The sequence below is a fragment of the Mandrillus leucophaeus genome, unplaced genomic scaffold (genome assembly GCF_000951045.1).
Source record: "Mandrillus leucophaeus isolate KB7577 unplaced genomic scaffold, Mleu.le_1.0 Scaffold115, whole genome shotgun sequence".
Taxonomy (NCBI): domain Eukaryota; kingdom Metazoa; phylum Chordata; class Mammalia; order Primates; family Cercopithecidae; genus Mandrillus; species Mandrillus leucophaeus.
Genome location: NW_012099765.1, coordinates 159,775 through 183,235, shown reverse-complemented (window position 1 = coordinate 183,235; position 23,461 = coordinate 159,775). Strand labels below are relative to the sequence as shown.

Here is a 23,461-nt window from a genome sequence, read left to right as displayed (position 1 = left end):
TTTTTTTTTTTTTTTTTTTTTTTTGAGTCTTACCTTGTCACTCAGGCTGGAGCATAGTGGCTCTGTCATGCTTCGCTGCAGCCTCAAACTCCTGGGCTCAGACAGTCTTCCCACCTCAGGCTCCCCAGTACCTAGGACTACAGATGTTCATCACTATGTCCAGCTAATTTTTACTTTTTTTTTTGGAGAGATAGGGTCTCCCTAAGTTAAAAGGGCTGGTCTTTAACTCTTGGCCTCAAGCAATCCTCCCACCTTGGTTTCCCAAAGCATTGGAATTACAGGCATGAATGAGCCTCTGCACCTGGTCTCTTCATGTATTTTTAAGATCTGATAATACGTGCTTGCTTTTAGCACTGTCTTGGTGAATTTTATCATTACATAATGTCCCTAATTATCCTTGGCAGTTTTGGTTGTTCCTAACTCTACTTTGATGAATATAAAAGTGGCTTTTTAATTTATTTTTTGAGACAAGAGCCTTACTCTGTTGCCCAGGTTGGAGTGCAGTGGTGTGATCTTGTCTCACTGCAACATCTGCCTCACAGGTTCAAGCAATTCTTCTGCCTCAGCCTCCAGAGTAACTGGGACTACAGGTGTGTGCCACCTAACCTAGCTGCTTTTTGTATTTTTAGTAGAGATGGGGTTTCACCATGTTGGCCAGGTTGGTCTCGAACTCCTGGCCTCAAGTGATCCGTCCCCTTCAGCCTCCCAAAGTGCTGGGATTACAGGCATGAGCCACTGCACTTGGCCTTAAAAATTGGCTTATCTTTTAATTCATCTTATTTGACTCATGTTTACTGTTTTTTGGTTTCTGAAAAAAAGGTTTAATAAATAATAACATTTTATCAAAGTTATTCTATTAGTATAGAGAAATTCTGAGTGTTATTATTCTATGATCATGATGACAGCACAGAAGTTAATGTGGCCAGAATATAGTTTTGATTAAAAATTATACAAGCAATTTCACTTGAGTCCAATTAATCTTCTATTTTGAGAGGTACTGTACGGAGTGGTTAAGAGCACAGCCTCTGAAGTTAGAACTGCCTGGCTTTGAATCCTACCTCCAAGTACCAGGTATAGACCAGGGGCAAATCATTAGCGTCTGTCTCTCTATTTCATTTGCAAATTGGGATAACCTCATTCAGTTGAGAGGATTTTAATGAGATGATTCATAGTACCAGACAGTAAAAATTATCACTGCCAGCCACAAATGTTAAATCGAAAATATGTTTTTAGATAGGATGTCTCATAATTGTTACATACAAGGTTCAGATACCTTTTTAAAAAATACTATGAAAAATTATTAAATAAGTCTAAGGCAAGTCAGTTATAAAAGGAGGCTTTTATGAACAATTTTTCTTTCATCAGTAACTCCTTGTAGTGTCGCCTTTACAGGATGTGAGTTTGAACATGAACAGTTCAAAATCATATTAATTGCTTCAATTAGAATAATAATTACAGTTGATCCAAGCAGGCTAACATAACACATGGTGGTTACTTGGCATTAGCAACCATGCTGCTGAAATGCTGTTTAATTAGGTAAGAGGGCTTGCACAAAACTTCAACTGGGCTGAAACTAAGAATAAATATGTATTAAGAATAGCATCCAAGCCGGGCGCAGTGGCTCAAGCCTGTAATCCCAGCACTTTGGGAGGCCGAGACGGGCGGATCACGAGGTCAGGAGATCGAGACCATCCTGGCTAACACGGTGAAACCCCGTCTCTACTAAAAAATACAAAAAACTAGCCGGGCGCGGTGGCGGGCGCCTGTAGTCCCACCCAACTACTCGGGAGGCTGAGGCAGGAGAATGGCGTGAACCCGGGAGGCGGAGCTTGCAGTGAGCTGAGATCCGGCCACTGCACTCCAGCCTGGGCGGCAGAGCGAGACTCCGTCTCAAAAAAAAAATAGCATCCATAGCAGTGATGAATCTGAGTGATAAACAGGATTAATAATGCATAAACACCAACTTTTAATGCACATTAAACAATTATTTGTCATCATTCTATGTCTATTAAAAAAACATTAGAGGCTAGGCACAGTGGCTTATGCCTGTAATATCAGCGCTTTGGGAGAACGAGGTGGGCAGATCACTTGAGCCCAAGAGTTTGAGTTGGAGATCAGCCTGGGCAACACAGTGATGTCTCTACAGAAAAAAAAAAAAAAAAAAAAATTAGCTGAGTGCGGTGGCAAGTGCCTGTAATCCTAGCTATTTTGGAAGCTAAGGTGGGAGGATCTCCTGAGCCTGGGCTGCAGAGGCTGCAATGAGCTGAGATCGCACCACTGCAATCCAGCCTGCGTGACAAGAGTGACCCTGTCTCAGAAAAAACAAAAAGTAAAGTGTCAGCTAATAATCATACTATTAATAGGGATTTTATTGTTTCTGGTACTATGCATCTAAATTTAGCACTAAATTTAAATATACTGAGTAGAGATAGCTTTTTATAATGTTCTGTTACCATACTGCTAAAACAGTTAATTAAATCAGAGGAGAAAAAAGCCACCCAGCAAAGGATTGAATTTCAGTAACTTTATTGAAAGGTATATCCCTTAGTACTAAAACATAATGGTAGTTGGTTAGTTTACCTCTGCCAACTCAAAATTAACAATGATGTATTCAAAATACTGAAATTTATCAGCCTTTTGAGAAAACTGAAAAGTTACCCATAAAACATGGTTTACAAAAGTTAAGAATAAGATATACGTGGTTCTTTGGTTTTTCATTGTGTATTGATCCATAACGTGATGTCAAATTGGTTACAGCCATTCTGAATAGACTCAGGCTATACATTGCACTAACTGTTTACAACACTTTAACACAGTACTTCTTACACTCACTAACTGACATGGAGAATCCTAAACACTACCTCAGCAGCTTCATTCATAGTTATGAAGATGTCTACTTGCTTTTCTTAAGACTTTTTTTGCACAGTAAGGGCATCAGTGGAAGTATATTCTCTTTTAATAAAACTGCCATCACTTCTAACTGAAAAAAGTCTTTAGTAAAAAAACTTCTGGAGTGTTGAATCTAGCCTGAACTTACCTTAGTGTGGGAAAGCAAGTTTTCGAAGTGGTAATTTATTTTGAGTTACTAATACAATAGAAACTGATTTTCTTGATGGGATTCAGTTTGCGACAGTAGGATCTGTATAAAAATTTTTTATTGTAGATACAAATGTCACCTGTTTTCTAGAAAAAAATATTAAAAGATAACTTAATGAATATGCCAAACTTTATAGGTCTGTATTTTTCTTTATATAAAATGCCCTCAAATTTAAATGTAATTCCCATATAGCAATAAAGTCCACATCTCTAGATTATCTATTACTTGCATTATGGGATGTGTTTATACTGCCTAGAATGTTAACCCTTATTGTGCCTTAAAAGTGCATTTGTGAAATGTTCCTTTTGACATAAACCTCATAACTTAAAATTTAATATTTAAATTAAGTAGGAGTAGGATTAGAATAATGAGAGTGATTGAAGCTGTGGGAAGACTGATAGTTGATAGTATTAGTGTGACTCCTCCAATACCATTTTCAATACCATCTAAATATATTGATCCAATATCTAAAGTTAGATCAATGATAGAAATGAAGATTCACAGTTTACCTTCTCAGGCTTGTCATTAGCATTTCACATTTAGGCTTTTAGCTTTGATTTGAATGCTTCACAGATGAATTCAAAGCTAAACATAATTCTACTACAGCGTAATATTAGGCAGTTTTCCCAAGTCTGAGACCATCATGCTTATCTTGTGATGTTTTGAGGCTTCATAGCTTAAATCCATTGTAACATTATGGAATCCATAGAACAAGGTTGTGGAGAAAGGCTTCAGCGAAGTTTTTTGGTGCTGTAATAATCCTATTTAAATAAAGAAAACAAAATCCAACTTAACAGAAGCCAGTCTGCCTAAATACTAAATATTAGATATGAAATGTTCATATCTAATATTCATAATCATATGTAGATGTATTAAATGTTAACATTTAGTTTAGAGTAAATAAATCATCACTGAGTTAGGAAATTTAGATGGCAAGAATGTATATCACATATGCAGAAAGCAAGTTTACATTTTTTATGCATATAACTACTTTTTAGTAGTCCAGCTGCTATAGTAATGATAGGTTACTATAGTGTTGATACATTCTGACAGTTTCCAGATACCCAATGTAGAGACTATCTATCATATCCTACTTTTTCTTTTAAGTACAATATTCAAGTTCATATTGATTTTGCTTATAAGTGAACAGTCTCAAATTAGTTCATACATGGTTCAGACTTCTGGTGCTGTTGTCCTGCTCAGCTTATGTAATTTTAAATGAGTCAGAGTTTGGGTCTACATACAGCAAGATCATGTACAATTAAAAAAAAAAGCATGATTTTAGTGCTACAAGGAGGATGCTGTTCTCTAAGCTGAAAATTTAATGAAATGGCTAACGTATGTATCAGAGGTTGGATAATTCCTTACTCCTAAGGTGTTGTACCTTGTATATAGTAAAGGCCTTCAAATATTAGTTGACTAGATCAGTGATGTTATCTCCCCCTTTACTATTCCAACTCCATTTTGTTTATTTTGAAGATAATTACTCTTTTTCAGTTGAAAATTGTGGCATTAGAAAATTTTCTGTATCTGGAGAATAATAACGGACCAAATTTACCAGTTAAGGGACCATTTCAGGAATTGTTGGAAGGTGAGTTATTCTGTAGTAACTATGCTTCAATTGCCGTGCAGTACGCCCAGAAACAATCCATTTCAACTTCTGAACATTTGGTTTGGAACACTTGTTTGATGAATATTCAGTTAAACACTTGGATACAAGCTCTTGCCAGAAGGTCAAATCTCTGCCATTTATCTGTACATAAATTAAAAAAATTATTACTCAAAGTAAGTCCCACCTTATTTAACTACATTAATAAAAGGAATCCTATGAACATGTGTCTTTGCTCATTAAAAAAATTTAAGGATAGCTTCTTAAGTTTCAAATAAACATATGACATCTCATTTTACTTCAGGAGATAGAAGGGGTTTAGTTTCTTTTACAGCTGTTAATAGGATTTACGCTACGTCCTTGACATACCTTGGAATGTTTCTGAAGACATTCTACTCCTTCTGTTAACTCTATACACTTCTGTGCTTGGATCTCTAATGCAATGATAGACAATGCTAACACAGAAGGCTAAAAGAGATAAATTTAAAGTAAATGCCAAATATAAAAACAGGTCACAAAATAGGCGTAATCTTTATAAAATATTTACCTTTGCTTTAGAAAATATGATCCTGCAATGACATGCCTTAAGTTGAGCTTCTAGTCTTTCAAAATTAATGCTATTTCTCCTTTAAAAAGAAAATGGTATTACTTTTATTAGATAATATTACATCTAGTCAAAAGATGTTTTTAGAAAAACACTGAAGTCAAGTTTTAAAGTGAAGCTTACGCACATTTATCATAGCAAGTGAACTATTTAAAGGAATTCCCCTTCCATCAGAGATACTAACTTCTTAAGGCACCACATGGGAGTTTTAAATGATTTGGGCCAAAAAATTAAAATGAACAGTACTATGCCACAGATATCAATATTTATTTTCTTTTAGCTTTAATAAATATTTCAACATCTACTGAAGGTCCTTTTTTCCATAAATTTGTGCTAAATGCTTTCTTACTAGTTTCTATAAAAGTCAAAATGTACTTTAATCCCAAGAATTAGCTTTAATGAAGCTATTGGCAATGGAACATTTTCTCACTTATGATGGACATTAAAGTTCACGGAGCCACAGCTGTCATTTTACTTATTTTTATTAGAATTCTATGAGGATACTGATTTTATGCAATATCCATACAATACCATTCTGATTTCCAGATCTCTCTTGTTCAAAACAAAGGTCACTTACCTTTCAAGTGGCAAGTTCTCTTGAAGGAGTGAATAATACAGTTGCAGAAATTGAAAGGCAGTAGTAGCTTTGACTTTCCAACACACCTTCTCCAATACAATCTTTTCCATTCTCATCAAGTCTGAAACCGTAAACCTATATTGACTTATTCGGATCAAGTCAGTTGCCAATGGGACATTCCTTTCCTCTTCTATTGATTTTACAGCCAGATAGAAGCAGCTCAGTCCAACACACCCAAGGTGCTTGGGCTGTACCTAAAAAAACAAAAAACAAAACCAGTAAGCCCATGACTCTACCTTATTTCAATTAAAACATAAAGGATAATCTAGAACTCAGACCCAACAGTTTGAAAATGTATATCTGAGGTTTATTTCTTAGCTGTGATGGACTTAACACAATCCACTCATACCTAAACTATAGCCTGTCAACACTATGGACCCCACTTAGAAGCAATTTTTGAGTAACTGGACTGAGTTTCAGTATGTTTGGCTCAGCATAGAAAAATTGTGTTTTTTTTTTAATCACTGTAGAAGTATAAGTAAACATTGTTCTAGTTTGATCAAATAAGTTAACTAGTCAAAGATATATGAGGACTGAAATACTTTATGGCTTATTTACAAAATAAGCCATTTCTTTCCAGGATGTTGTATTTTTTCCAGGCTCTTGTCTTTGTGGGAACACATATAAAACAGTTTTAAAATACTATGGCATATACTGTTTACTCTGCCTCTAAGGGTTCTATCCACTAGTAATCTTTATCATTTAATTTTCTGAATGTCTGCAGTATGAGGCACAGTCAAAACTTTATCCAGTTGTTTACTTCCAGCTCACATGAAACTAAGCTGTTACCAGTATTAATATCTCTGTGCTCTCTCTCTTCTTGTAACCTCTTCAGCAGTACACTTATACCTCTTTAAAAGAATAAGGTAGTTACTTTTCTTACTATGACTTGTACATAAGAGCAATGATCTTATTCTCACATTAGACTGAATTATACCTGAGGGGACAGCTACATATTATTCATTTATGTAACATTTATAGATTCAAAGGTAGTGACTACACATGTGAAATGTCAAGAGGTTAATTAGTCTATTGAAGCAAATTTCTTGAATCTTCAACAAATATTGAAGTCCTTTCTTGTGATACACTGTATTAGATACCAAGGACTAAAATATGAGTTTCCTTCTAATTGCCACATCATCTTTTTTTCTTCCAGTGACCATAGGTGTACAGGAAAGGGAGATGCATTTGTAACAGTTAAGCTCTGAAAGTGACATAGTCTTGTTCATCTAGTATAGAAAAATAGTTGCTCCTCCTTCAGATACACTCTCCTCCCCACTGCATGTACACTGAAGCTGGAAATGCCAAGCATAAGCAAGTCTTGACTAGGTCTAAGGCTATAACATTTACAATTTTATATATGGGTAGTGATTAAGAAATATATTCTTAGCCACAATGTAGCCTCTAATAAATTTCTGCCACTAATACATTTGTTTATATCTAAAAATAGTAAATAAATGGACAAATCCAACCTATCAAGAAGGGTTTTTTAAAAACAGCCAATTTTCTTACTAGGAAACTGCAATTAGTTACTTGATATTAGACTATTTTTCATTTCAGAATTTAAGTCTAATACCTGATGTACTCTTATGATAAGAAATCATATTAATGCTGAAGTAGATGAAATTAATGTTTTGGCTACGTGCTGAAAATAAAAAAGGTCAAGTTTATGAGTATCAGCCAAAAGGTAACAATTCCATCTCCAAAACACACTGAGCAAAATTACAAAAGTGTAGCTTCAAACATACCTTCATTTTAGACAGGAATCTGTCCAGTAAATTCACAGCTAGAGAAAATGTCTCTGTGTCGAAGCCAAAGAACTGAGTTAGACTAAGAAGATCTTTTACTTCAAAGTCCCTTAGTCTTGCAGTCATTCTGAGGCCATTATCATGTGCAGACTCAATTAGTCTCAAGCCACAGACCTTTGGCTGACATCTAGACTCCTGTTCCAACAGGGCATTCAGCTGGTGTAGCAGTTTCTGAGAGTCAGTTGTTGTCAGTACCTCTATCATCTATATATAGAAAAAAAGACCAGCAAGGAGTGTAAGTAGTCCTTCCTGCTTTCCTTGGCCATCTTTGCACTGGGCCAAGAAATGATTTATAAGTCTCCCATCCCCCAATGTGGCTAGTGCATCTAAGTCATTGCAAAGTGCCATCTGTTATTTATTTCCCTTCTACAAGTTGGTCACATCCTAAATGTGTTTTTTCTTTTTTTTTTTTTTTTTTTGGAGACGGAGTCTTGCTCTGTTGCCAGGCTGGAGTGCAGTGGCACGATCTTGGCTCACTGCAACCTCCGACTCCCCGGTTCAAGCAATTCTCCTGCCTCAGCCTCCCAAGTAGCTGGGATTACAGGGGTGCGCCACCACGCCCAGCTAATTTTTATATTTTTAGTAGAGATGGGGTTTCATCATGTTGGCCAGGATGGTCTCGATCTCCTGGCCTCGTGATCCGCCCGCCTCCGCCTTCCAAAGTGCTGGGATTACAGGCGTGAGCCAGCGCGCCCAGCCGGAAACATGCTTTTTAGAAAAATAAAATGCAAATCTTCAAGAAATACTTATTCAACTTATACCTTGTCAATAGATAACCACGAATAATCACCGTAAGACAGGATACCGAAAGTGAAAAGCAGATGGTAGTTAAGTATTCTGCCACATTTTAACAACATGAACGGTTCAGGTTACTTAATTGTACTTAGTTCCTCATTTATAAAGTAGAGATAAGGTTTATGACCTACCTCACAGATTTGTGTGAGTTAAATGAAATCACGTAAAGAGCTTAGCACATATAGTAGGTGCCTAAAAAACTGAACAATAATGAGCTTGAGCTTATTTCTAGATTTATAAAATGAGGGTAACAATATCTGTCGCTGAATGTGAAGACTGAACAAGATTCACTACTTATAGAGTATAGCACAGTTCTTGGCATACAATACTCAATATTAGTCAACTTTTATTGTTGTTAGGAAAGGAAACTTAAAAGGTGGCATTAAGAGCACGCACTGGGGCGGGGGGCGGTGGGTGTTGCTAACCTAGTCTGAAAGGTGAACCTGGGAATTCCATTGATTTAAGTGTGCATAACACAACCATGTCCCGGGCACAAGGTAAGCCCTAGATACACGGAAGGTCCCTCCCCACACCAACCTAAAGACAGGAAGGCGGAGATCTTCAGAGCTGGTCATGTGAGGAACCTCTAACTGCAGGGGTTCCATTCTTCCTCCCCTGGCTACTCCCTGGGACTGGGCCGGCAGACACTAAGGCGCCCCAGGAGGCCGGATCCGGCTCCGCCCCTCCAGCCCCAGACTAGCCTGGGCTTGTGCTCACAGCAGCGGTAGAGTTAACTGCGGAAAAGGGCGCGGGCCAGACCTACTCCTCGCTCCACGTCCCCAACCCCGCTCCCCACCCGCACCTGGCGGTCAACCCCCGCGCAGTCCCACTCACCTTGACAGCGACTGCAGCTCCTCAGCGGTAACCACCCTCCCCGGGCCTGCTCCCCTCACCCCACGATATTAGATCCAAGAGGCCTACGAGGAGAGGGGACTCGTAGGCAAGAGGAGAGAGGCCCGGGGAGGGGGCGCTGTCCTGGGTGGAGGTCTCGGCAGCGCAGCCGAGACGACTTGGCCCTGATCAGGGTCAGCTCGGAGCCGAAGGGGCCGCGCCTGCCCTGCAGAGGAATATATTGGAGGGCGGGGCTTTCTCGCGAGAAGGGGGCATTTTCAACTCTGATTGGTGTAATTCTTTTGATGGATGGCCTCCGCTATCCGTAAAAGGCTGGGCCGTGGAGTGAGAAGCCCGGCCAATCAGCTCACACTTCCCGTTATCTGGCGTCAAATTCCCCGGCCCTCTTCCACGCCCCTACCTCTAAGCGTCTCTCATTGGAGAATTTAACAAAGTGTCTTCATTCAGAAGGGGGCCGAACTAAATACTCTATGCACCAACCCTTGCCTGGGTCAGGTCAATCGGCTGCCAGCCGGATTGGCCAGCGTATCATTCCAGAATGTACTGTTTGTTCTGTGGGGTTTAGGAGTTCTACAGTGGTTCTGCCCCATCTTTCTAAAAATACAGTGAGTAGTTAAAAAAAAAAAAAAGTCAACCTTTGATTTTTTTCATTACAGATAAAGAGGTAGTGGAATTTATATAGTGCGGTGGTTTATCAACTTCCAGAGTGCCCTCTTCGTGAACTTTGAAAGTCAGTTGATTCTTGCCTTAGTTTGCTTTTTGTACAATTTATCAAATAATGGAGTTGGACTGTGTAATTTCTTGACCCTCTAGCAATTTTCTGAATTTGCTTTTAAAGCAAATTTAAAGAGAAAAGTTGGTACAATTTTTCAGTTGCTTAAAATGAAAGGTGTGTGGCAGACTGTTGTCAGGAATAATTGTGGTGAGTGTGAATCCCAGTCTACAGAACAGAATGTAAAGCAATATTACTCTTTTTATTTACTGTAAATAATTTAATCTCTATGAACCTCTCCTATGCCAGGTTAGTGGGAAAACAATTAGCCTGAACTCTTCTTAGACTCTCCTCACTCTCGCTCTCCCAGATCATCACAAGTGAGAAAAGTCCATTAGTAAAAGGGCCTGAAAAAGGGTGCACAAGGAGTCAGTTCTAAACTCTCATGAATTACACAGTAATTGGATGTCTCTGTTCTCATGGCCCCAGTTCAGTCTTTCTTACTTTGACAAAGTGAAAATCTGGAAGATTTGCTGTCACCTCTGCTGTTTGCCCTGCCATGTACTTACCTAAGGCAATGCCACAGAACAAAACTCTGGAAAGAGGGAAAAGGGGTGGGGAGGAAGGGGAAGGAAAAACAAAAGAAAACATTAATACCTCACAGTAATACCTTAGCCACGTAATCAGGTCAGTTTAAAAAACTGGGACTCAAATGGGGAAGAGGCCTTTCTTCCTCTTGAAAATAAAAGCTTACCTAGTGAATATAAATTGGCAATTTATAACCTTTAACAAATAATTTTATTTAAAAATACATTTTGCTCTAACGTGTGAGTTTATAAATGTGATTTCTCCTTTTGCCTTTTAGTTCCTATTATTAATTCCTAAAATTAGGAATGTATGTGCACAATTTTAAAAAAATGGCTATATTAATTCCTAAAATTAGGAATGTATGTGCACAATTTTTAAAAAATGGCTATATTAATTCCTAAAATTAGGAATGTATGTGCACAGTTTAAAAAAAATGGCTAAAGCATCATAAAATCTTTATGGCAGACTGGGCACGGTGGCACACACCTATAATCCCAGCACTTTGGTAGGCCGAGGCGGGTGGATCACCTGAGGTCAGGAGTTTGAGACCAACCTGGCCGAGATGGTGAAACCCCGTCTCTACTGAAAATACAAAAATTAGCCGGGCATAGTGGCATGTGCCTGTAATCCCAGCTACTCAGGAGGCTGAGGCAGGAGAATCGCTTGAACCTGGGAGGCAGAGGTTGCAGTGAGCTGAGATTGTGCCACTGTACTCCAACCTGGGAAACAGAGCAAGACTTGGTCTAAATAAAAGAAAAAAAATTCTTTATAGCAATGAAAAGCATGAATAAATTAACTAATATTTCATAGCATAAGCCAATGGAGAACAAATTAGACTGTTACCCATCCTTGTAGAACATGTAACCTGTGGGCAATATGAACACATGGACTTTAGAATAAAATAAATTTATATTCATATCCAGGAATAGCTCATAACTAGTCATGTGACTTTCAACAAGTTAATCACATTTTCTTTTCTCAACAATAGGAAGTAAAAAATACATTATTCATGGGGTTATGAAGAGGATTAAATAATAGAAAGTGCATAAAGAGGTAGTCACTATTCCCAGATCACAGTAGATTTCTTGATAAATGGTAGCCCTTATTATTAAATTACTATTTCTTTTTAAATATCTTGCTCAAACACACTTTGGTTGTGTTTTCTCTGTTGTCAGACTTAGTCATCTGTTTTCAGCCTAGAAGGATAATCAGTGTGTTAGAATTGTTTATTTAACACAGGTAAAAGTATCTAAAGTGCATGTATTAATTTCTATACGTTTTTATACTTGAAATTTTCACTTGAGAGTTTTTAGGTAATATTTTTTATGAAATAAAATATTTTCTCTTACATTAGAATATTTTTAGTTTTTATTAAAATCTCTCACATAATAAATTATTTCACCAGAATTGGAGAGACATTAATTAAATACAAATCAAGTCAAATTGATATTCTTTACTTTTCTTCCTCCCTTAACCCCCTCTGCCATTTTCGTTTCAAAATGTTAGAATATAGACCATCATTTAAATAATTGAAAAGACCTAATTAGCAAAATGTGGAAATGTAATACTCAATTATCCACTCTTGTAAAATAAAGATAATGAGCCCTTCATTAACTATGAATTTATTTTTAAAGAAGTGTGGATTTAATCATGAATTCCTATTAAAAATTTGTTAAATGACTGACTTCTGGGGGTATATTCTAGGCTCAATGATGTATTCAATTCCTATCCTCATACTTTCTTCTCCATTAACAGTTAAGTACAACAAGAACTAATGGTCAGAATAATGGCCTTGAGGCTGGGCAAGAATCCAGGCAGTAACTGGAAGATTTAATCATATTCTCCGCATGGTAGGCTGTAGACGTGCCTTTGAACAACAAAGATTATAACAAGCAGATATAAAACAGCGGCGGTGTGTCAAATACTGCCCTCACAGGGAAATTCCCAGTTGGCTTTGTTTGTTTCCATCTTGGAGATGTGGCAGTCTGTGCCTTCCCTCCTGCACACAATGTCCAATCACCTTACCCTCTTTTCAGGCTCCTTGGGAAATGTCCAGTACTTTTGTGTGTAGCCTTGTCCAGCTATAAGGGCCAAGGAAGTGAGGGTCAAAAAGATCTCAGCTGAGTCCCCTTCTGCTTTCTGATCCTTCCTGTAACTATGCATTACAGCCTCCTCCACTTCTCTAGCTGTTCTCTAGTGCATCTAGTCTATCTTATTCATTTGAAGATAACATGCTTTGGCAGTGGCTTCTTTGATTCTTTATTAGTTGCTGGGACACCAGTGAAATTAAATATGGTTGGGAGGAGAGAGAGAAAGGATACATAAAAAACATAGATTAACAATTTTATGTATATGCTTCTACTCAGAGGTTCTAGCTACCACTTCTATACTCAGGTAAAGTAAACCCTTCCAATTAATTGAGGTTTTACTGTATATTTCATGAAAAACTAAATTTTTGACTCGTCAAGTGACCACTGCTATATAAAGGCACTGGGTCACATTAGAGGGGGATCCTCTGTTCTCTAATGACTTTAGACTCTGTTGAGTACAAAGCTCAAAGCCAAGACCAGCCAAAAACATAGTATATAGAGTTTGCTTTTGTTATATATTTCCCATGTGCCAGGTCATTGTGCTGAACTTAAACACACATGCTTTTGACGACTCTGATATTATTACCTTCAGAAATGTGGGATATTTTATATATCTTCTGTTTAGTAACTATTTGCTATTTACTAAATATACTTTACACAAAACATGAATTTGGATTTTTCTGCACTTTTTAAAAAAAGTTTCTATTTAAGAACATTTCAGACTCATTACCCAGCTTCAATAATCAACATTTTGCCCATGTTGACTGTTTACTTTGTTTGTCCATCAACAAGTATTTCTTGAGAACTTTGTAAGTGCCAGACCATTGTATTTTGTAATCCTAGATTAAAAAAAATTGCTGCTACAGCTTTTGAGCCACAGGGTGTGTTGGCTACTGTTCTCTGTGAAGGTAAGAGGTCAGAAGGATCAGCTGGGTCATTGTCCTCCAGTCAGAAGCCAGTACTGCAGGTGTCTCTGTTGTCTCCTGCTTTGGAAGGAGAAGGGATAGGAATGGGAGAACAATTTCCTTTCTTATCCAGGTTTCTGCCTAGATTGCTAACCTTCCTCCCCCAAAAGCAAACACACACACACACACACACCCATGTACACAAAACATTTTGGCAGAGTTGAGAATTGGAAAATGAAATACTGCAGTTAAGGCCTTCCTTGTTTCAGGTTACTACTTTCTTTATCTTTCTAGCCTTTTAACTCTTTTATCCCCCTCTATGATTTCGCCAACCCTTTTCTCTTTTCTCTCCCCAAACCTCAGTTTTCTAATAATTAGTACATCCCAAGGTTGTTTTTCACTGCCTCTACTGTCGGTAGGGTCAAAGCCTCTCTGTGGCTGTCAGGTTCTGTGGCTGGTAGAGGGCAGTGAGGAGCCCTCCCTTGGCATTCCAAGGGTTGGTGGGTGAGTGTGGAGGAAAAACACCCAAGTTAGGGTAATGTATTCCACATTATAGTTTGTCTTCAAAACAAAACAAATGAAAAACTTTCCAGGGAAATGGATGAATAACCATAAAATAAGTGCTATGACAGAGCCATGTGTAGGGTACCAGGGGAACACACAAGAAGACTTAAACAAAATTAGGGGGGTCAGGGAAGGAGTGAAGGGAAGGGGTCTTTGTAGAAGTCTTCCAAGATACTGTGACTCCTGATCTGAGTTTTTAGGGATTTAGCCAAGTGAAGAGGCTGGTGCAAAGGACACTGCAAACAAAATCAACAGTATGTGCAAAGGCACAATAGAAAGAGAGAATAAACTGATTTATGCAAATGAAATAGAGATTACTCTGGCTAAAGTACAGAGGCTGTTGAGGGAGGTGGTTTAGCAGTGACACTGGGGAGAGAAGCAGTTGTTCATGTTGAGGGGCCGTGTACACCATGTATACCGTTCTCGAATGTAGGACTTTGCAAACTTTGGGGAACCAACCATGGACTTTAAAAAGAACACCACAATTGGGTATGTGATTTGGGATGACTACTTGGCATCAGGTGAAGACTGGAGAGATGGGCCAAGACTGGAGGCAGGAAGAACAGTTTAAAGGTCATTGCCTTAACCTGGGAAAAAACAGAAGGTTGCACTGAGCTTTAGCAAAAGTTTGAATTGGGATTGTATTTATGTGTTTATCAGGGAATACAGAAAAAAGACCAGGTTTGCTGGAGGAAAACTTTAAGTTCAAGATGTCTGAGGGACTTCCAGGTGGAGGTGTTGAAAAGGCAGCTAGAGAAACATTTGTTGTTGCAGATAGCTTTGGGACTCATCAGAAATAGGGGATGATTTGAGTCATGGAAATAGATCAGTTCAGGAGAGTTGAAGAATCTAGGGAAAAGGAGTCTCCAAAGGGAATCTAGGAGAAGAGAGAGAGGGAAGAGTAAAATAAGAAGAGAGGATGTTACAGGAATCAGGAGAAAGTGTTTCAAGAAGAGAGTGAGCACTGGTATCTGATGCTGCAGAGAGAATAAAACATAGTATGAACAAGAAAGAGAGAATATGAAACCAATGAGTATATAAACCATTCTTACAAGGAACTTGACTGTAAGGGGTAGAGGCATGGCCAGAGGGTGGACATGATAATGAGAAAGAGAGTTTGCTTTTCAAACATTAGCTAGATATGTGCCTGTTTAAATGATGTCAGGAAGGAACCAACAGGGTAAAGATGTATGTGACTGCTGGAACAATCTGAAGCCTCATATGACACTGGTCAATTTAATTGACAGTAGTCAATTTACACTCAGTCAGCTGTATTGTTATAGAAGCTTCTATTCAAATACAGACTACAATGCAAGCAAACAACACAAAAGAGTAGAAATTCTATGTATTTAGCATGCTTTAAATTCTCTGGGTAGACATTATGATCACAAAATGTTTTATAAATGTTTGTGTTTTCTGTAGCTATTTTATATGCCTGATTTTTCATTTCAAATTATTCAAAGGTCTCTTCCTGATTTAAAATAGTCTTACTTGTCAAATTTAGGAGCTTTACATCAGTGTTGAAGTAAGAGTAATACATAAAAACATGGATTTTATGTACCCTTATGTTGTGAAAATATGATAGAACAGCACATCAGTTTGTTCAAGCCTTCTTAAAATACCTAGCTTTTGTTGGAAGTTACCCATGCATAGATTTAGGTCAAATAGAATAAACTCTTTAGGCATATTATGGATGTTTCTATTTTCAATGAAAATATATATTTACATCATGTAATGATAAACACAGTATGTGTAGGTGTGAAAATACTTGGAGGTGATAAATAATAGTACCAAATCACATTGGTGCAGATTTTTGTATGAAATTTTCTGTAATTCCTGGCCTTATAGAAGAACTTTTAATAACTCATAGCAGTGATTTGGCTGAGGCACTAAGGGACCAACTACAGTTTGGGTCCCAGTTTCTCTACTTACAAGCTTTCAGCCTCAAGATGTTCATATTTTGAATAACAGTACTACCCAAAAAGTTGTTGTGAGGATTAATTGAGCTAATAGATGGAAAACAGTACATGTAAGTGTTCAATAAATGTTAGCTGTTATTATTATCTGTAGAAACAAGTCATCTTCTGAGAGAGGAATAAATTACAACCCATGGCACTGCTGACATCAATAACTGGGCAATTTTATCAGGGTCTTTGTCCTTACAGTAACATCAGTCTTCTCGTTGTTCTGACCATAAAGTGGACTTCATCTCCTAAGACCACATAAACTGGGAGAAGTTGACCTAATACAAATCAGCTAATAAACATAAACCAATATTTTTGTTTTTTCTTTGGTCTTCTGTTTTCCTTAAGTGGATTATCCCTTATACATGAAGACAAATGATGATCCGATGAGATATAATGGTACCTTCTCTTTTTGGTAAATTTCATAGTTTACGAAGGACTTTCACATTTATTTTATCATCCACTCTTTCCAGAATCCTTGCCAGATTTTCAGGACAGCGATTATGTATTAGTTTGCTAGGGATGCCAAACAAAATTCCATAGGCTGAGTGGCTTAAACAACAGAAATTTATTTTGTTGCAGATCTGGAGCTGGGAAGACCGAGACCAAGGTGTCATTAAGTGTGATTTCTTCTGAGGTCTCTTCCTGGCTTGCAGGTGACCACCTTCTTACTTTGTCTTCACATGGTCTGTGGGTGTCTCTTCTTGTAAGGATGCCAATCACATGGGATTTATCTCAGTTATGTGTTTAAAGGCCCTGTTTCGAATAGAGTCGCACTGGAGGTCAGGGCTTCAACATATGAATTTTAGGGAGATACAATTCAGTCTATAACAGATTGTGATCCATATTTTTTTTAGAGAGAACAATAAAGCCAGAGAGGTTCAATAATTTACTCAATGTCACTTGGCTTGTGGTTCATGAGTTAGGACTCAGCTCAAGACTTTTCATTCTCCTGTTGTTTCCCATTGCACGTCTCACTTTCCCTTCTGGAATTACATCTCCAGAAATGTTTTCTTAATGGTATGTGTTTATGAAATGATTTGAAGTTCATGAACAAAGAAATGCTATCTTATGTACCTGTGAAAACTAAGCTCAGAATTTTATTGCTTAGTTATACTTTGTTCAACTGAATTCACTGTCTTAGACTTCACTATTGATATATATGTATATATAATATATACATATATTTATATATATAATGTATGTATTTTATATATACACATATATATATTCTTTTTGAGACAGGGTCTTGCTCTGTCATCCAGGCTGGAGTGCAGTGAAACAATCACAACTCACTGTAACCTCAAACTCCTTGTGATCCTTCTGCCTCAGCCTCCCCAGTAGCTAGTACTACAGGCATGCACCATCATGCCTGACTAATTTTTGTTCTATTTTATTTTGTAGATGCGGGGTCTCACTATGTTACCCAGGCTGGTCTTGAACTCCTGGGCTCAAGCGATCCTCCTACTTTGGCCTCTCAAAGCACTGGGATTACAGGTATGAGCCATTGTGCCTGACAACTATTACTTTTTAGACAAACATTTCACAATAAATTTTGAACTATCTTGAGTAATTAAGGGCTAACTTGTTCAAATACTCACTAGCGCATAAGTCCCTTAACAGTAAGCATTTTAGAAAGGAAAAGGGCCTATTATAAAGTTGCTGGTGAAGGATAAGATATTAAAAAGCCCTCTTGGGCCAATAAGGCATTATTGCTGCAGTTTCAAATGTTCTTTCTTTAAAAAACAAAACAAAACAAAAAAAAGCAGGTGAACTCCTAAGGACATCTTGTGAATATCAAAACAAATAAAATGTCCACTGTGGAATAGAGAGTCTCAGTTCCTCTGCCCTCCACCAACCCCCAGTTTGTAAGGAGCAGCCCTCTAATTCATCTCTTTCCCACAAGGTTCAAAAATGTTGCATTATTCATTTTATCACTGAAAGTTTGTATGCTTTGATTAATATCTCTCCATTTTCCCCACTCCCAGCCCTAACAATCACCTTTCTACTGTTCAGGGGATCTAATATACAGCATGGTAGTGACAGTTAAAATGAGCAGATAATATGAAGTCTCTATCAGTAAAACTCATACAAATTTTTTTTCTCTGTCCAAAAACAAAACCAAAATTTTATTTTATTTTTTTCATTTTTCCATAAGTTATTGGGGTACAGGTGGTATTTGGTTACATGAGTAAGTCCTTTCGTTCTTTCGTGGTAATTTGTGAGATTTTGGTGCGCCCATCACCTGAGCAGTATACACTGCACCATATTTGTAGTCTTTCATCCCTCACCTGCCTCAAACTCTTCCCCCCAGGTCCCCAAAATCCACTGTGTCATTCTTATGCCTTTGTGTCCTCATAGCTTAGCTTCCACATATCAGTGAGAACATACAATATTTGGTTTTCCATTTCTGAGTTACTTCACTTAGAATATAATCTCCAGTCTCATCCAGGTCACTGCAAATGCTGTTAATTCATTCCTTTTTATGGCTGAGTAGTATTCCATTGTGTAAATACATATACATACATATATGTGTATATATATAGTGTGTGTATATATGTGTGTGTATATATAGTGTGTGTATATATGTGTGTGTGTGTGTGTGTATCCATATATATGTATAAAATCACAGTTTCTTTATCCACTCAATGATTATTGGGCATTTGGGTTGGTTCCACGGTTTTGCAGTTGTGACTTGTGCTGCTATAAACATGTGTGTGCAAGTATATTTTCCATATAATGACTTCTTTTCCTCTGGGCAGATACCCAGTAGTGGGATTGCTGGATCAAATGGTAGTTCTACCTTTAGTTCTTTAAGGAATCTCCACACTGTTTTCCATAGTGGCTGTACTAGTTAACATTCCCACCAGCAGTGTAGAAGTGTTCCCTGATCACCGCATCCATGCCAACATCTACTGTATTTTGATTTTTTGATTATGGTCATTCTTGCAGGAGTAAGGTGGTATCACATTGTGGTTCTGATTTGCATTTCCCTTATCATTAGCGATGTTAAGCATTTTTTCATATGTTTGTTGGCCATTTGTATATCTTCTTGAGAATTGTCTATTCATGTCCTTAGCCCACTTTTTGATGAGAATTTTTTTTCTTACTGATTTGTTTGAGTTAGTTGTAGATTTTGGATATTAGTCCTTTGTCAGATGTATGGATTGTGAAGATTTTCTCCTACTCTGTGGGTTGTCTGTTTATTCTGCTCCCTATTCCTTTTGCCATGCAAAAGCTCTTTTTTTTTTTTTTTGAGACAGAGTTTCACTCTTTGTCCAGGCTGGTGTGCAGTGGCACCATCTCAGCTCACTGCAAGCTCCACCTCCCGGGTTCACGCCATTCTTCTGCCTCAGCCTCCCGAGTAGCTGGGACAACAGGAACCTGCCACCACGCCTGGCTAGTTTTTTGTATTTTTACGGAGACGGGATTTCACCGTGTTAGCCAGGATGGTCTCGATCTCCTGACCTCATGATCCACCCACCTTGGCCTCCCAAAGTGCTGGGATTACAGGTGTGAGCCACTATGGCCGCAAAAGCTCTTTAGTTTAATTAGGTCCCAGCTATTTATCTTTGTTTTTATTGCATTTGCTTTTGGGTTCTTGGTCATGAAATCCGTGCCTAAGCCAAAGTCTAGAAGAATTTTTCCAATGTTATCCTCTAGAATTTTTATAGCTTCAGGTCTTAGGTTTAAATCTTTGATCCATGTTGAGTTTATGTTTGTATAAGGTGAGAGATGAGAATCCAGTTTCATTCTCTTACATGTGAATTGCCATTTATCCCAGCACCATTTGTTGAAAAGGGTGTCCTTTCCCCACTTTATGTTTTTGTTTGCTTTGTCAAAGATCAGTTGGCTGTATTTGAGTTTCTGGGTTCTCTATTCTGTTCCATTGGTGTATGTGCCTATTTTATAACAGTACCATGCTGTTTTGGTGAGTATAGCCTTATGATGTAGTTTGAAATCAGGTAGTGTGATGCCTCCAGATTTGTTCTTTTTGCTCAGTCTTGCTTTGGCTATGCATATTCTTTTTTGGTTCCATATGAATTTTAGAATTTTTTTTCTAATTCTGTGAAGAATGATGATGGTATTTTGATGGGGATTTCATTGTAGATTGCTTTTGGCAGTATGGTCATTTTCACAATATTGATTCTACCAATCTATGAGCATGGGATGTGTTTCCATTTGTTTGTGTCATCTATGATTTCTTTCAGCAGTGTTGTGTAGTTTTCCTTATAGAGGTTTTTTGACTCCTTGGTTCGGTATATTCCTTTTTTTTTTTTTTTTTTTTTGCAGCTATTATAAAAGGGGTTGAGTTCTTGATGTGTTTCTCTGCTTGATCGCTGTTGGTGTATAGAAGAGCTGCTAATTTGTGTACATTAATCTTGTATCTGGAAACTTTGCTGAATTCTTTTATTAGTTCTAGGAGCTTTCTGGAGTAGTCTTTAGAGTTTTCAAATTAAATGGTCATATCGTCAGCAAACAGTGACAGTTTGACTTCCTCTTTACCGATTTGGATGCCCTTTATTTCTTTCTATTGTCTGAATGTCCTAGCTAGGATTTCCAGTACTATGTTGAAGAGGAGTGGTGAGAGTGTGCAGTCTCAGAGGGAATGCTTTCAAATTCTCCCCATTCAGTATTATGTTAGCAGTGGGTTTGTCATAAATGGCTTTTATTACGTTAAAGTATGTCCCTTGTATGCTGATTTTGCTGAGAGTTTTAATCATAAAGGGATGCTGGATTTTTGTCAAATGCTTTTTCTGCATCTATTGAGATGATCATGTAATTTTTGTTTTTAATACTGTTTATGTGGTGTATCACATTTATTGACTTGCATATGTTCTTTTTATCTTATGTTATTTTATTTATTTATTTATTTGAGATAGAGTGTCACTCTGTCGCCCAGGCTGGAGTACAGTAATGTGATATTGGCTTACTGCAACCTCTGCCTCCTGGGCTCAAGTGATTCTCCTGCCTCAGCCTCCCGAGTAGCTGGGACTACAGGTATGTGCCACCATGCCCAGCTGATTTTTTGTATTTTTAGTAGAGATGGGGTTTCACCATGTTGGCCAAGCTGATCTTAATTCCTGTCCTCAAGTGATCCGCCTGCCTCACCCTCCCACACTGCTGAGATTACAGGCGTGAGCCACCGTGCCAAGCCCCTTAATTATAATATTTTCATGACATCTTTAGAGTTTTCCACATATAAAATCATAAAACTAAGATAATTTTACTTTTTAATTTCCAGTTTGGTTTTTTGTTGTTGTTGTTTGTTTGTTTTTGAGACCCAGTGTTACCCAGGCTGGAGTGCAGTGGTGCGATTTTGACTCACTGCAACCTCCGCCTCAGCCTCCTGAGTAGCTGGGATTACAGATGTGCACCACCACGTCTGACTAATTTTTGTATTTTTAGTAGAGATGGGGTTTTGCCATGTTGGCCAGGCTGGTCTCAAACTCCCGACCTCAGGAGACCCGCCCACCTTGGCCTCCCAAAGTGCTGGGATTATAGGCATGAGCCACTGCACCTGGCCTTTATTTCTAATTTGAATGCTGTATTAATCAGGGTTCTTTAGAGAAACAGTACTAATTTTATATATATATATATGTAAAATGAGAATTGGTTCATATGATTATGGAGGCTGAAAAGTTCCATGATCTGCTGTCTGCAAGCTGGAGAGCCAAGAAAGCCAGTGTTGTTATTCAGTTCATATCTGAAGGTCTGAGAAACAGGAAAGCTGATGGTGTATCTCCCAATCTGAATCTGAAGGCCTGAGAAACAAAGATGGGAGGAAAACTGGTGTAAGGCTACAGTCCAAAGACCTGAGAACCAGGAGCTTTGATATTTGAGGGCAAGAGAAAAATGGATGTCCCACCTCAGGAAGAAAGAGATAATTGTCCCTTCTGCCTTGTTATTCTCTTCAGTCCCTCAACAGATTAGATGATGCCTACCTACACTGGTAAGGGCAGATGTTCTTTACTCAGTCTGCTGATTCAAATGCTAATCTCTTCCAGAAACACCCTCACAGACACACCAGAAATAATATTTCATCAGCTATCTTTGTGTTCCTTAGCTCAGTCAAGTTGGCGCATTAAATTGACCATCACAAATGCTTTTTATTTATTTTTCTTGTCTAATCGTTCTTGCTAGGACTATGTGGAATATTGAAAGCAGGCAATTTTTCTTGATATTAGAGGATAAACTTTTAGTCTTTCAACCACTGAATACGATATCAGCTGTAGGTTTTTCATTTATGGTTTGTTCTGGGAAAGTAATTTTTTTAATTCCTAGTTTGTTGAGTGATTTTATCATTAGTGTTGAGTTTTGTCAAATGCTCCTTCTGCCTCAGTTGAGATGATCATACAACTTTTTCCCCTTCATTCTGTTAATATGGTGTATTACATTGATTTTTATATAATGAACCATCTTGGTATTGATTCTTTTTTAAATGCTTGATAGAATTCATCAGTGATGCCATCTTGACATGGACTTGTGAAAAGTTTTAAAATTACTAAACTGATTATATTTAATTATTGTAAGGTTATTCAGATTTTATATTTCTTTTTGAGTTAGTTTTGAAAGCTTGTATGTTTCTAGAAATTTTTCTATTTCATCCAAGTTATCTAACTTGTTAGCATATAGTTATGAATATTATTTCTTTGTAATTCTTTTTATTTTATTGAGGTTGGTTGTGATATCCCTCTTTCATTCCTGATTTTTGTAATTTGAATTTTATTTTTTTCTGGTCAATTTAGTTAAAAGTTTGTGGGGTTTTTTTTTGAGATGGAGTTTTGCTCTTGTTGCCCAGGCTGGAGTGCAGTGGCACGATCTCAGCTCACCACCACCTCCGCCTCCCAGGTTCAAGCAATTGTCCTGCCTCAGCCTCCCCAGTAGCTGGGATTACAGGCATGAACCACCATGCCCGGCTAATTTTGTATTTTTAGTAGAGACGGAGTTTCTCCATGTTGAGGCTGGTCTCAAACTCCTGACCTCAGGTGATCCAACCGCCTTGGCTTCCCAAAGTGCTGGGATTACAGGTGTGAGCCACTGTTCCCAGCTAAGGTTTGTCATTTTAGTTCATCTTTGCAAACAAATTTTTGTGATTTTAAAAAATTTTCTCTGTGTTTTTCTCTTCTCTATTTTATTTATTTTCATTTTAACCTTATTATTTCCATCCTTGGTCTTGCTTTGATTTTAGTTTGCCCTTCTTTTTCTAGTTTTTTTTTTTTTTTTTTTTTTTTT

At 37.8% G+C, this 23,461-nt stretch overlaps 1 protein-coding gene across 1 annotated transcript; it reads right to left on the bottom strand.

The window, feature by feature from the left end:
* Positions 1–2,509: 2,509 nt before the first annotated feature.
* Positions 2,510–9,914, bottom strand: CCNG1 (cyclin G1). Its single transcript, XM_011997740.1, has 7 exons — positions 9,385–9,914; positions 7,696–7,959; positions 5,888–6,141; positions 5,254–5,332; positions 5,076–5,174; positions 4,656–4,850; positions 2,510–3,858 (listed from the first exon to the last, which is right to left on the bottom strand). Exons 2-6 carry the CDS (start codon positions 7,957–7,959, stop codon positions 4,659–4,661), a joined length of 888 nt encoding a protein of 295 aa, XP_011853130.1. The 5' UTR covers positions 9,385–9,914; the 3' UTR covers positions 2,510–3,858; positions 4,656–4,658.
* Positions 9,915–23,461: the final 13,547 nt, after the last annotated feature.

Bases quoted from the DNA above. Each gene is read 5' to 3' on its own strand.
- CCNG1 (XM_011997740.1), bottom strand. From the start codon at position 7,959: ATGATAGAGGTACTGACAACAACTGACTCTCAGAAACTGCTACACCAG. The intron at 5,333-5,887 runs GTAAGTGACCTT...TTCTTTTTAAAG, and splicing joins GAGAACTTGCCACTTGAAAG to GAGAAATAGCATTAATTTTG. The intron at 4,851-5,075 runs GTATGTCAAGGA...ATTTATGTACAG, and splicing joins GTCTTCAGAAACATTCCAAG to ATAAATGGCAGAGATTTGAC.